At 37.8% G+C, this 13,747-nt stretch overlaps 1 protein-coding gene across 1 annotated transcript; it reads right to left on the minus strand.

Annotated features, from left to right (window-relative positions):
- Window positions 1–574: 574 nt before the first annotated feature.
- Window positions 575–12,191, minus strand: LOC143888140 (putative transcriptional regulator SLK2). Its single transcript, XM_077392465.1, has 10 exons — window positions 12,088–12,191; window positions 10,361–11,573; window positions 9,913–10,044; window positions 9,625–9,673; window positions 6,703–6,917; window positions 6,525–6,593; window positions 5,524–5,624; window positions 4,275–4,368; window positions 2,109–2,178; window positions 575–1,620 (listed from the first exon to the last, which is right to left on the minus strand). Exons 2-10 carry the CDS (start codon window positions 11,075–11,077, stop codon window positions 794–796), a joined length of 2,274 nt encoding a protein of 757 aa, XP_077248580.1. The 5' UTR covers window positions 11,078–11,573; window positions 12,088–12,191; the 3' UTR covers window positions 575–793.
- Window positions 12,192–13,747: the final 1,556 nt, after the last annotated feature.

Here is a 13,747-nt window from a genome sequence, read left to right on the forward strand (position 1 = left end):
GTTTTTATTTAGAACCTTCAAATTTATGATGATATTCCTCTAAATTAACCATAAATATACGTAGTTGTCGCAGAAAAAGTTGTAAATGTTTTTCTTGCAATCCAAACAGGGCCTAATAAAACTCTATATTTAGCCTCTAGGTTTTTTTCCTCATTAAAACTCTAATCATAAAAGCAGTTCACGTTCGAATGTGCCACCATGTTCTTGTAAAATTATTTGTATGTAAATAGAGGAGTGGGGCAATAAATTCACGGCATTATCCCCTTTGTTTTTACGAGTAAACACTGGAAACACAATTCCAATGTTCTGAAACGATTAATCCATGTCTCCTATTAATGGTTTTCTGAGAAAAGGCAGGAAAAATAAGTTTGTTGTTGGGTAAACAAGTTCAATCAATGAAAGCCCACTCCATCCACTTCTTATTAACACTGCCCGTCTCCCCTCATTGATGGTCCAACCAGCTTCACTATTGTTATAACACACAATATGCTGGACCCACTTTTGCTCAAGCCACCAAAAGCTTTACACTGAAGAATTTGCACACGATGAATGCTAAGAAGTAAGAAGAGATGGCTATTGCAAAAGCTAATACTGAAATTACTATTACTTTTAACTGTCCAACTTGATTGTCTAATAATATAGAGAATACAGTGAGAAATGGCAAACCTCAAAACTGCCAACTCCAATGTCTTGGGCAAAAGCTAAGTATCAGAATATCACAAACAAAGACCAACGGTGGTTTCAAAGCTTCTGTACAGATTACTATTTTAAATATAACCAATTAACAATCCAATCAAGATTTCCAGCCAGATCCCAACTCACCGGCCTCATCGTTGAACATTCCATTTTCTGCAAATTCTTGAGGGAAATCCCGGGCCAGTTCCCCTAAATGAAGATTTTGTGGAATATCTGACCTTGAGTTAAAACCATTGCCATCTGATGAAGCAGAAGTGGTAGGAGCAGCCTTGAAACTGTTGTTCCTGCTAGGGTTCATCATAACTGCACGGGTCCTTGCCGCCAAATACCCCATTCCAGTGGCCCCACCAAAGACATCCTCAGAGGCCTTGGCGTTTGCATTTTGTCCATCAACAGGCTGTTGTTGTAGTCCTCCATTACTATTCATCATCTCTTGCAGAAGCTGCTGAATCACATGCTGTTGTAAATGTTGATTTGCTTGAGATGATTGTTGACTCTGCTTGATTAAGTGCTGCTGCTGATGGGGGGCCGTTAAGCCGTTAATGGATGAATTCTGATGGGGGCTCGTTAGGCCGTTAACGGATGCATTTTGTAGGGATCCTGGTACTGAAGAAACTGGGCCTTGAAATGGCAGAGACTGTGCCTGGTTTGAACCATTAAAGGAACACGAGGCATCCGGGTTTGAATTCTGACGCAGCAAATTCTGGTAATTGCTCAATGATATACTTGTTTGCGTCGTGTTATTTAGGGTTCCACTATTTATGGAGTTACTGTTCATATGGCTTCCTAGACCAGGGTGCATCACCATCATTTTGTTCAGGGTGTTCGGGTCAGCAGGCAGACTGTCAGCATTTACCATCTGCTCCATTTTTGGGATTTGAAGTTTGCCCGCAGCAGCCCGTCGAGGATAATTCTTCAAACTCTCTGCAAATCAGAGAGGCTCAAACATTAATACAAAAACCTGAGATGGGCGTAAACGTGAGCTCATATGTTTTCAGAAATAATGAAGAGATTATTAAGAAATGATACAGGAAACAGGAGTAACTGAGACAGCCTCAATAGGACAATAAAAACGGCGAGGAGAAAAAGCAAAAACAGTATGAGTGGAGGGGTTGGGAAGATTTTTATTAGAGGGGGTGTAGGGTAAGTGGTGGGCTCAAGGAAAGTGATAGGTAGTGGGCTTGGGTATTGGGTCCATGGGAAATGGGTCATAGATTGAGGTGGACATCCCCCGAATCTGGTACCGATGGGATCAGGTAATAAAAGCAGTGATGATCTATGATACACATCAAGTGAAAGTAAAAAAAATAAGTCACTCATAACCTAAATTTCACATAAGCCGTCAAAGTCATGCAGTAACATAATAATAACAGTCCATTAAGAAAACAACATACTATCAGTAAGACACTTACCGATTGGTCCAATATTTTGCTCCCGGCTTAAATCAATCAAGTCTTTCATGCTGTTTACAACCTCAGATATCTGTCAATAAACGTAGATCGAAGCTAAAATGTGCAAGGTAACATGAAAATGTAATATTGAGAATGGGAATATTGTGCCACAAAATAATTGGAGAAGGAGAAGGCCTTTGAAGAAAGAAATTTCTATGAATTTTGATAATTTTATTTCAATACTTGGAATATTTTTGTTGGGTTTTAGAAGCTCGTGATTTGGAAGAAGGTGGAGTCGTTTGAAGCTTCCAGCGTTTTTATTTTAAATTGACGAGGTTTAAGTTAGAGTACGAAGGTAGGTTGAACTGGGACCTGTTTATAATTAAAAGCAGTTTAGAGGATACTTTTAGAGGAGAATTGGTTTATTTTAATTGGAAACTCCTCCAACAATTGTTTCAGAATTCTAACTTGTTTAGGACAGTTCTGGAAGAGTTTCAAAATTAGAAAGCATATAGGAAAGGTCTAGGATGTTTGCTTAGAATGAAGAAAAGAAGTCTTCTTATATGATATAAGAATCTTTTTTGGGAAGTTCTTGATTGAAATTGAACTTTATCCACGGAGATTTGTGCTTTTCTTTGTTGTTTTCTCTTTAGGACACCACCCTATCTAACTATTTTTGTCTTTTATAGAGATACCTGCTTGATTTTTTTCGTGTTTGAATTTAATTTGAAGTCTTTGATTGTCATTTTATTTCAGCTGCACCATAATTGGTATCGAAGTAAGTTCGATCTTAGGACTTGAATTTAGTGACATGGCTAAAAAAAATTGTGGTTGGGGAAATTTTGATATTGCGCGAGGGAATATCAATCAATATTTTAAAATTGTTAATGCGCAAGATTCAACTCTTGCGACAATGATTGCTTGGGGCCACACCAATGGACGTCGACTATCATTAAGAGAATTCCACCAATCAATAGGAAGGTATACAACGTGGAACTCAATCCCCAATCCAATTGGGAGCAATAACTGTATTCAGTTTGTTAGAAATCAGCATGGAGGAATTTTCGGTAACCAAAATGAAGATGCAGAAATGGAGGTTGAAGTCTTCAACAGAGAAGAGGTGTTCAACTTCATCTAACATACTAGTACTGAATATCAAGAAAGTTATGAAGAATTGCCAGAAGGCATTCATAACCAGAACCACAATGAGTGTCTAGAAGATAAGGCAACTATTCAAAGTTGTATGGAGAATTTAATTTCGGAGAATATTACAATGGACGTGAGGATCTTCAAGAAAATTTCAACGAGCCAATTTATAAAGAAGACATTGATGAATCCATAGAAGCAGATGAAGGCTAGGCCAATAATGGAGGAGTCGCATCATTAATTTTGCACGTCACACTCAATTTAAATAATTATGAACTGCAAGAATCAGAGTTTTGAATGGATTTCTGAAAGAAGATGAGGCTTCTAAAGAATCCTTGAACAAGAATTTCTGAAGTATATCGAGAATTTGTGAAGAAAGGTATTGACTTACAATGAACAAAAATTCAATGGGAGGGGTTTCCATAAAATATATATTTGCTCGAATTTTGAAGACAGACTCGCAGGGTTTCCAATTCGTTGGAGTGAATTTTATCTACTCTGGAGGAAATTATGCAACGCAAATGCATAGGTCCTTCAAACCAGAAATTGGAGAATGGGATGGATTTTTAAGAAATTTTGTGATTTTGGGTGACAATATTTAAATGTGACATATTTTTATTGAGTTTCAGACGTCCATGTTTTGAAAGAAGACGAGTTTGTTTGAAGCTTCCAGAATTCCTACTACGAATTGAGTAGGATTAAGTTGAAGTTGGAAGGTTGAGAATTATGACTGGTTTATAATTAGAAGCAACTTAATAAAAAAGGTAATAATTTTTTAGGAGATTTATGTTTGTTTTATTTGGAAACTATTTATAATTGTTATCTATTTATAACTGTTTTAGAAATGTACTAAAGTGAGAAAATGTGTAGAAAAGGTCAGAGATGTTAGTTCTCTCTTTGAGACGGCTCCTACCTCACTCTCCTCATCTTTTATTGAGGTACGTGCTTGGTTTGGGTTTGGGTTTGAATTTAAGTTGAAACTTGTGTTTGTTATTCTATTTCTATAGCACCAACAACTAGTATAAAATAATAATGACGTACCTGTAAGCACCGGACATATCTTTTGGAAAATCCCAAGTCATTCAACAGTTGTAGATCCAAGCTCCTTGCCAGCTGACGTCCAGCTGTTACAAACCTAGAGGACCAGGACCAGGACCATATCATACAAATCAGGACCATATCACACACACACACACACACACACAGTTATATATATATATATATATATATATATATATATATATATATATAGAGAGAGAGAGAGAGAGAGAGAGAGAGAGAGCACAAATCCAGTTCATCAATTATTAAGAAAGATTCATACCTGAATGCGAAGAAAATTTCTAAATTATAAATGATCCACACAATTCAAATATGTTATTAAATGAGCCTGACAAGAATTCATGCTGCAAGCAGGAGTTGAATGGGACTGAGGGGTACAACTTGCAGGGAATCAGAATTGGAATTCAACATGGCCTCTTAAAAATAAATGTAACTGTATGTCCAGTGACATAATACAAAAATAAGAAAGGATGCATATACCAATCCATTATTGGAAACAATCCAATTTGATAAAATCATAAAAGCATTGATGGCATATAACACTTTACGGTTCAGCCAATTATACACACCATTATATGTTCTAATATAACTACAACGTGAAGATCCATGTTATATAATCCATGTCAATCAACCAATAATACATCTTCGTGTATATGTGTGGGAGCCGGTTTTTTCCATGTCTACAATATGGAAGAGAATTTTGAATTATTTGTTAATGGCTGAGTCGACAGAAGATGTAAAAAAGCATCTTTGTGTATATAATATAGAATTTTTAATTATTTGTGAATGGCCGAGTTTTAACTGCAAAAAACATAACGCTAGAGCGGAACAACATTTAAAAAGCAAGCCAAAATGCATTCACACGACAAACAACTTTTTTCCACATCAATAATGAAACACATGATAATGGAAATAAATTTGATGTTTAATGACAGCTCCTCCATCCAACACCTTAGGTGAGATTACAATGGATCATTCAGAAATAACAGTGTTTGCTCACTGCAGGATGATACGAGCACCCAACATTTGTGTGAACTCACATATTGCAAATTGTAAAAATGTTTTTCTAGGACACCATGAATCCACATCAATTACACAGGACACAGTAACAATGCTATACTTGAGACTTATATCATAGCTTTACCAGAAACAATGAGGGGGAATTTCATGGCCTTACGGAAAATAAGCATGTGGGACAGATGTAGTCCATGAGATCATTTGGTTGACTCACATGTTGCAATTTGTTTGTAAATCCTGAGGGGAAACTCCAGTAGATCCACTTTCAGTCACAGCATTGTGGTATTTCTGGGCAACCTGCACCAATTGGCTTACCTGCCAAGAGAAAATAGATTTCTTAGTTACAGTTCTACACTCTAAATAACTAAGACAAGGATGAATCATTCAAGCAGATAGTTATAGTGTTTGAGCTACGCTCAAATAAAAACCAAGCCTAGTTTAGAAGTGTAAAAAACAGAAATTCCATTAGTGTCTTGACTCTCATTGCTTTTGATCTCTGATACGTTACTGATAGCTCGACCAGCGAGTGCGTCGTGCACATTAGTCCATCAGAGTCATGTATAAATGCCAGAATACAAGACATCTGCACAACAATCCATCTATACTATGCATGAGTTTTTATATAGTGTAACTCGTGTAAATGTGAGTGTAAAAAAAATAATAAGCCCCACATTCTTGGGAGATCTAAGCCATTCAAAAGTTGGGCCCCAACATAGATAGCCCGCGCCGAAAAAATATTTTTTTTGAAAGATGAGAGAATTGTATTATAGATCATACGAAACTTGCATAAGATAGGGACCAGGAGTCCCCCTTTGTATTACAACGTATGGGGTCCTAGGAGCTAACCTCCGGGCCCTAGAGTAAAAAGGACAAAAATCAAAAAGGTATTCCTTTTATCATTCCCCTATACATCGAACTTTCGAGAAAATAATAAATATTCTCTATAGTTATTATATACATGCAAATTTTTCTGTAGTTATTATAAATTTATTTATAGCTATTAATACCTTACATTTTCTATTTTAAACTAATAAAAAATATTTCATAAAGCACAGATTTTCGCATGAATAAGTTCATGCATAGCATGTGCTGTTTTCTTCTGTAGATAAATGTAAATGTTCATGCATGCAAAGCATGTGCCGTTTTCTTCCGTAGATAAGGGTACATTTTAATATTTTGGTACATATGCAAAGACGAAGGCACAAAATATTGTACCTGAGGTGCTACTAATCTGCGAGGCAAAAGCTCTTCATGGCGTCGTGCACAGAATTCCCATGACAATATCTGAAGCAAAAAAGAAATGAAAAATTGACAGTGTTACATATTAAACCTACAAAAGTACGAAGAAACAAGGGCATAGCAAATTCACAAGTGACTATAGAAAACTATTTACCTTCAAATCATGGGTGAATATAATACGAAGTTGACCTTCACGAACAACACGAAGTTGCTCATATACGCTCTCTTGAATAGCTTTTCCATACTCCAACATCATTATTCCTGAAGGGAACCTACATTCATGGGGCAAGTCGACAAACAGAAGCTCATCGATGACCCCACTGTCAAATTTGATTTTACTAAGCCTGGGGAGTACTTCAAAAGTAGTCTCTGTCCCCAAAGAAAAGAGGCAAAAAAAAAAAAGATAAACCCATCAGTAAAAATGATCAGTAAAAACTACCATCAAGTGAAATTTTTAACCATTCCAGTACTGATATAGACGGAGAAAGAAAGTTGAAGTTGGACTAGAAGCTAAACATCAATTTGAAAAAGTGACAAGCAGTGAACATCTAACACTGATTTGGGATTTATAAATTCAAAAATGAGAAAAATGAAAATGAAGATAATTCTGAAGCATCAATTTGAAAGAGACAAGCATTGAACATCTAACACTGATTTGGGATTTATAAATTCAAAAAATGAGAAAATGAAAATTAAGACCATTCTATTATTCAAAATAAAGTAAAATTAAGAACATTCTTAAATACATGCCATTCGAAGAAAAAAAAAGAAAAAAAAGACCATTGTGAAATACAAAAAATGGACGGCACGACAACAAAAGCATGGGCACAAGAAAAGCAATCCAACTCAATGTCACAGGCTTGATAGTCAGTCTATGCATGTGCGAAAAACCTTGGATGAGAGATGATGAGGAAGCATCCCTAACCACTACAAAATGTGTGGGTGTCTATATCCTTTAGGGGCCATATTAGCATTAGGTTGTCAATATCAATAGTGGGTATCATTATCAAATTTAGGCCATATTTTCACAAGGGTGTCATTATCAAGTTCAAGTGCTAATATCACATTGGGGCATTACCTTAGATGCACGGAGCGAGGGAGGAGGGGGGGTGTCTAGAAGAGCCTAAGGTTGGGAGTGCCATGGGAGCGCTTTTGTAATATTATTTTATGTCATTCAAAATTCAAGTACATCAAAAGATAGTAATTTCTAACTATCTACATATATTTATCTTTCAAAATTTAAGTACATCAAAAAGTAATAATTTCTAACTATCTTCATTTCCGTCCACTCTTTCCCCGTGCCTTTTGAAGAAGACTTAAAGGGCCTGCTCCAATGAAGTACTTTGAAGAGCTGGAGCAATTTGATGCAAGGAAGTTGGTAACGGTGGGAATTGCTAGAGTAATAGGAGCAGGTGGTGTGTGGATAATGGCGTCATTACTAGGGTTTGACAAGCTCTTTGGTCTCTCCTTCCTAAGAAATGCATAATCGCGGTTTGAGAGCGGGAGCGGCACCCGTGAGGCACGAATCCCGCTTCTAAGGGCATTACTATTGTGGGAGTGCCATTATCAATAATGGTTAGGTCACATAAAAGACGAATGAAATAAGGTGACATCACTTAAGTGAAGGATGGCCCACAAGTAGTTTTCATAATGAGTTTAGAGTAGGTATGAACAGTCCTAATTTACTTATAGTAGGAAGAGTCTATATAACATGAGTTTTATTTCAATGAGTTAATAGTTTAAGTATAATAGGAGTCTTAATTCGACTAGGAGTTGCTTAAAAACAAGAATGATGTCTCTTTTTTTTTTCAATATTTGTATGACATGCATAGCCTATAAATATAAAACGCCCATTGACCCTGAAAATAGTTGAAAATGCAAAAAAAATGATATTTTCTTATGTTGATTTAGTGTGATTCTTTTCCAAAGTGTGATGCTTCATAACCTAAGCTGTGATGCCTACGAGAACCTTGGTACGAATCCACTCACTTTTCTATCCCGATACTTTTTATTTTCCTTATTCTCTCCTTCACTTTCTCCCTCTTTCTTTATTTCTTTTCTCTTATCAATTGTACTGAGCCTTTGCAACCATCGACCATCATTACCAACCCCTTTGTCCCTTACCTCACTCCAACGACCATCTTTCAATATATTGTTAACCTTAGGCTAAAGTTAACCCTTAAATTTTCCTTAGCTTTAAAATATTCAAAACCCTTGCCCATACTGCCATTTGCCATTTACCTTAACTATCATAATCTGGTTGCAAATTTACACAAAGATCGGTTACAGATTTCTTTTGCTGATTTTACCAAGATCTTCTACAGATTTCTAATACATCTTAACCCCATAACTGTTATAAGATTGTTAGCGAAGTTTATTTCAGATCTGTCATAAATTCTGTAGTACATCATTACAAGTTTGTACAAACTTCTAGAACTTTGTAAAACCTGCACCTTAACCAATAACATCACCCTAATTGATCCCATTACCTTTAAATATCATATGACGTGCCTTCCATTACTTACAGTCCAATACCCGATCTGTTACAGTTCATTACGGCTTATCCAGTCCACACCGAAACCTGCAGTTAATTCCCAAGCATCATCTCAAATTACAGACCTTCCTAACATTAAATCAGACCCAAATAGCTCACTTTTTTTTTACCCTATTAACAAATCTGTCCAGACCTGTATCTCCCTTTTATACCTTGCTAAACAGTCCTGAAACCCTATCCTTAAATTTATTTTAGTTTGTTCCCATAAATCCAGCTTATTTTTACCCATCACATCCTGATCAGAAACTAAACCTAGAGGGAGTTGTTTCCAGTTGGTTGCCATGCATCAAATTAGTATTAGAGCTACATATCCAGTCGTCTTCCCTTATCTATCCTACAACTCTACCATCTAAAGGAATAAAAGATTACTTCCATATAAAGATGAACTGCAAAATCGAATTATTAGAATGAAGGGGTTAGAACTATGATCTCAAATAACCTAGCAAGAAATGGAGAACGATACAGAGAAGTAAATTCGGCCGTTTATAGAGTTTAATAATAATGAACTCTGAATCTACTAACCAAATCCCCTTCCAGATTTGGAGCCACAAATATCGCATTGCCATGCATCCTGCAACGAACAAGCAAAAAATAAGTCAGCTATTAATTCCAAAGAACAACATACAAAAATTAAAAAGTGAAAGATTACACACACACATAATGAAATATATACATATACACATATTCAAATGCGTATGTTTTATGTGCCAATAAATCAATTTGTTTACGAATAAAATTGCAAGAACAACTCTAGATGTAAAAGAATGAGCATTAGTAACTCCATGATAGATATGTAATCAATAAACTAACCATAGCTGCCTGAGGGAAAACACCAAGGGCATGATGTCCAACATTATCATATAGCGACAAACACCACCTTTTCTTAGCACGAGGAGAGAAATACTCTGCCACGAACTTCCTCCAGTAGAGAATATTATTGTCCTGGAAAAAGGAAACACAGTTATAGCCATGGTTTTGAATTTCGACCGGGACAAAAATTTAAAACCGAAACCGAAATTTTAACATTTTCAAAGAAATTTCCTCTGAATCCGAATTTTCGACGTGGAAATTTCATTTTCGACTGAGGCCGAAACCGAAACCAAAATTTCAAATCATGGTTATAGCTACTAGAAATAAATCACAAGATGAGATTGCACTCAAACATATAAAATCAGCATAAGTAACCTCATCAAATAAACGGAGCAAAGGACACAACCAAATTTTCTAGAAAAAAAATTGAGCTAAGAAATTAACTCACAGCTGGGCGATTACGCTGATGATATATGTACTGCATAAGCCGTCGAGCACATATGCCACTATCATATGGCCGCTTCATAGAAGATGCCGGTTGCATATTTTGTTGCAGTTGTTGCCTCAGTTGTTGCTGTTGTTGTTGTTGTTGTAACTGTGCCCTCTGAATTTGTGGCATAGACTGCAACATTTGCTGCTGATGCTGATGCCGCTGCATGAGTCTTTGCTGTTGAAGTATGGCTTGTAATTGCGGATTGTGCCCTTGTAGTTGGATAGAGTCCTGTCTCTGCAACAGTTGTTGAATAACCTGTTGCGGCAAAGTATCATCATTTCTTATATCTAGCCTTGGTTTTTTCTGCATTGGGAGTAGTCCATTTGGTTCCTGACTTAACGGGGTAAGGATTTGTGGACTTGTAGTCGAAACATTGCCAGAGAAAGCCCCTTGTTGCTGCTGCCTCTGCTGGATTTGTTGGGAATTCTGGTCTTGATGGGAGCTCTGCTGCACTATAGAAGAACCATCGAAGGCGGGAGAGCCTGAAATGCCCATGTTGTTAGATGAAAACGACATGGGTGATGCTGGTACCCGCCTGTATGATTCAGTATTAATACTAGCGCTCCTCTGCAAACGGGGTTCTCCTGTAAGTGCTGAGTTAGCGTCTGTGACCAATGAGCTGGCACCGACACTAGGCCCTGAGTTTACTGCGCTATTCAAGACCCGGTTCATGTCCCCAGACGCAGGTCCCAGAATTGAGAGCGGGATTCCGTTAACAGAATTAGAAGAGTTTCCAAAAGATGAATTCAATTGGGATTTTACCAGTGCTTGAGCCTGCTCATCTCCTTGGAAAAATATACCAGAAGTAGAAGAAGATTGCACTGGACAATCAGCCACCCGAGGCGGTACCACAGAGGGCACCACCGACTGGTGGCTGGAATCCAAGTAACTCTCTAACGCCAGCCCTAAAAACCCTCTTGATCAAACTCTAAGTTCAGAGAGCAAAACAAAATTCACACGAAAAAACCCAAAAATGAAACCCTAATGATGCCAAATCTGAATTTCCCATACCACCCACAAAAAGAACACCCCTCCCTGCTATTCCAACTACTAAACGAATATATAAGGCCTAATCCATGCATCTCAACAGAAAGACACTCATCCTACAGTGAGAAAAACCAGAATCTCTGAATTCTAGAGTGACAATTTCACTTCAACCATCTATGATCTGTAAAAGAAACTCCTTGTAAGAAATAATGCAGTTTATACTGACAAAAAAATAGCATCTCAACACTCTTAAGTAGCGAAGAAAAGAAAAAGGAAATCAAAACAAAAGCATAGATTGACGGTATCTTGCCTACAATAAAAAAAAACAGAAACCCTAATCTCCCAAAACGGATGGATCACTTTCTTCTACAAGAAGAAAAAACTAAAAACCCTAAAAAATGGATCAAAAGAAACAACAAAGCTTATAACATTAGGGAGCAAAAAAGAAAAGGTAACTTCGAACAAACTACCAAAACCTCATAATCAAACACAGATTACATAAACTAATTTAATAACAAACCCTAAAATCAATCAATTTATACGAACTCGAGATCAAAAAACAGAAAAACAGAGAAAAATCAAACACACAAAAAAGAAGCATTCATATCTTTCAGCTCCTGATTCGATTAAAAAAAAATTGAACCAAAACAGAAGGAACAAAAAAATGGGAATTTATTTTGGATTTAAATACTAACCCTCAAAAGCGACGAACTCTCCCTTTCTCTGAAGCCGCCACAGTTTCTAAGTTTCGACAATCGTTTTTTTTTTTTTTTGTCTTTAATACCTCCCGGGAAATGCAGCGGGAGAGAGAAAGACAGTGACCGTCTATAGCCGGTAAACTTAATTTAAAGGTTACGTGCCGGTGATGTATCCGTACGTGGACACGTGGTTGTGATCACACGGAGGGTAGTACAGCAGCATGTTTCTTGGATTCCGACACGTGGTGAAATTAGATTGGTAAAGGTTGGGGTGTTACGAATGAGAAGATATTGTGCAGGTGACGTTGCCAAATCTGGGCAACGTGAGAGGGAAAGGGAGTGGAAGCGTCGGATTTGCCACGTGGAAGGAGTGAGAACACGGAAAAGGACCACTGCCCGAATGTTTGTTTTTTCTTTTTTTTTCCTCATTTTATCTGGACTGAATTTTGTACAAAATTTCGCTTTGTCCACCCTCACTTGGATTTGTTTATTAAATTCTACATCATCTTATATTTGTGATCCAGACCGTTAATTTCCTGGCTAACATTAGTGGATCTTAACGGGACATCATTTTTTTTCTATGCCCACTGGATTTGGGCTTGTAACATTACATTAGAAACAATTAGATGGCATGATTTCGTTTTCATAAGAGGATTTCTGACCGTTGGATCAGAGGACTTAAGGCGAATTGCTGCTGTAAGGGCCGCCAGTCGAATGTAGGGGTGCAACTCGGGTTGGGTTGGGTTGAGGCCAACTGTAGACCAACCCAAGATAGCATACCCTCAATCCTAATCCAACCTGAGGATGGTCAAACCTAACCCAACCTGCCTCTATCTCTCAACCCTAACCCAACCCATCCTCCCGAAATCGGGTCGTATTAGGTTCAGGCCAAATAGAAAATATTATAATCTGATTGACTGCGCGAACTAGCTTGGCAGAACCTGGAATCCTGCGCTCACAGAAAAAGCGTCAGTGGGTCCGGAGTTGTGGCTCCGAACGGCCACTTCGATACTTAAGTCAGAAATAGGCAATCACAAACAATGGGCGATGAATGGAGGCAGGCCAAATCAAGTTACCATACCAAAGGGGGAGAAGGAGAAGTGACTGAATGCCCTTGCTTGGGTGTGTAGACCCTTTTTTATAGGGAATGAGATCCACGATCTTGGAGATATCAATTAAGCCTTTAATTTAGTCCACGCGGAGCGTGATGGGCGGAGAATAAAATCATGGAGATATGATTTCCGATGATTCTGGGCGGGATGTTTAAATTTTGCATATCACGCCTGGCGTACAACGGTAGTCCGGATTGGTCGCACTATAACGAGATTCTCGTGATTGTGTTTGACTTCTTTTGAGGTTCGTCAAAGAGTGCTGCTTGTGAAGGTCGACGGGATTTAGTCGAATAACGAAGGATGGATTTGAGGGTTGGTACCCTGTGTACCGATTTTGCCCTAACATAACCGAAAGAAAATCAAGATGAAATTAGAGGATACAGGTCGGGTTGCCAAGGCCTCAACCCTAGGCCAATCCGAAATTAAATCCGGTTGGCTTTTCCCAACCCAACATAAACCGACTCTCGAGGATGTGCCAGCCCAACCAAGCGAAAATTAGGTTGAGCCCGACCCAAGTTGCACCCCTAAATGGCTCGGATGGTCCA

Source organism: Tasmannia lanceolata, unplaced genomic scaffold (assembly GCF_043159265.1).
Source record: "Tasmannia lanceolata isolate RefF3 unplaced genomic scaffold, GAP_Taslan_0.1 ptg000012l, whole genome shotgun sequence".
NCBI lineage: Eukaryota > Viridiplantae > Streptophyta > Magnoliopsida > Canellales > Winteraceae > Tasmannia > Tasmannia lanceolata.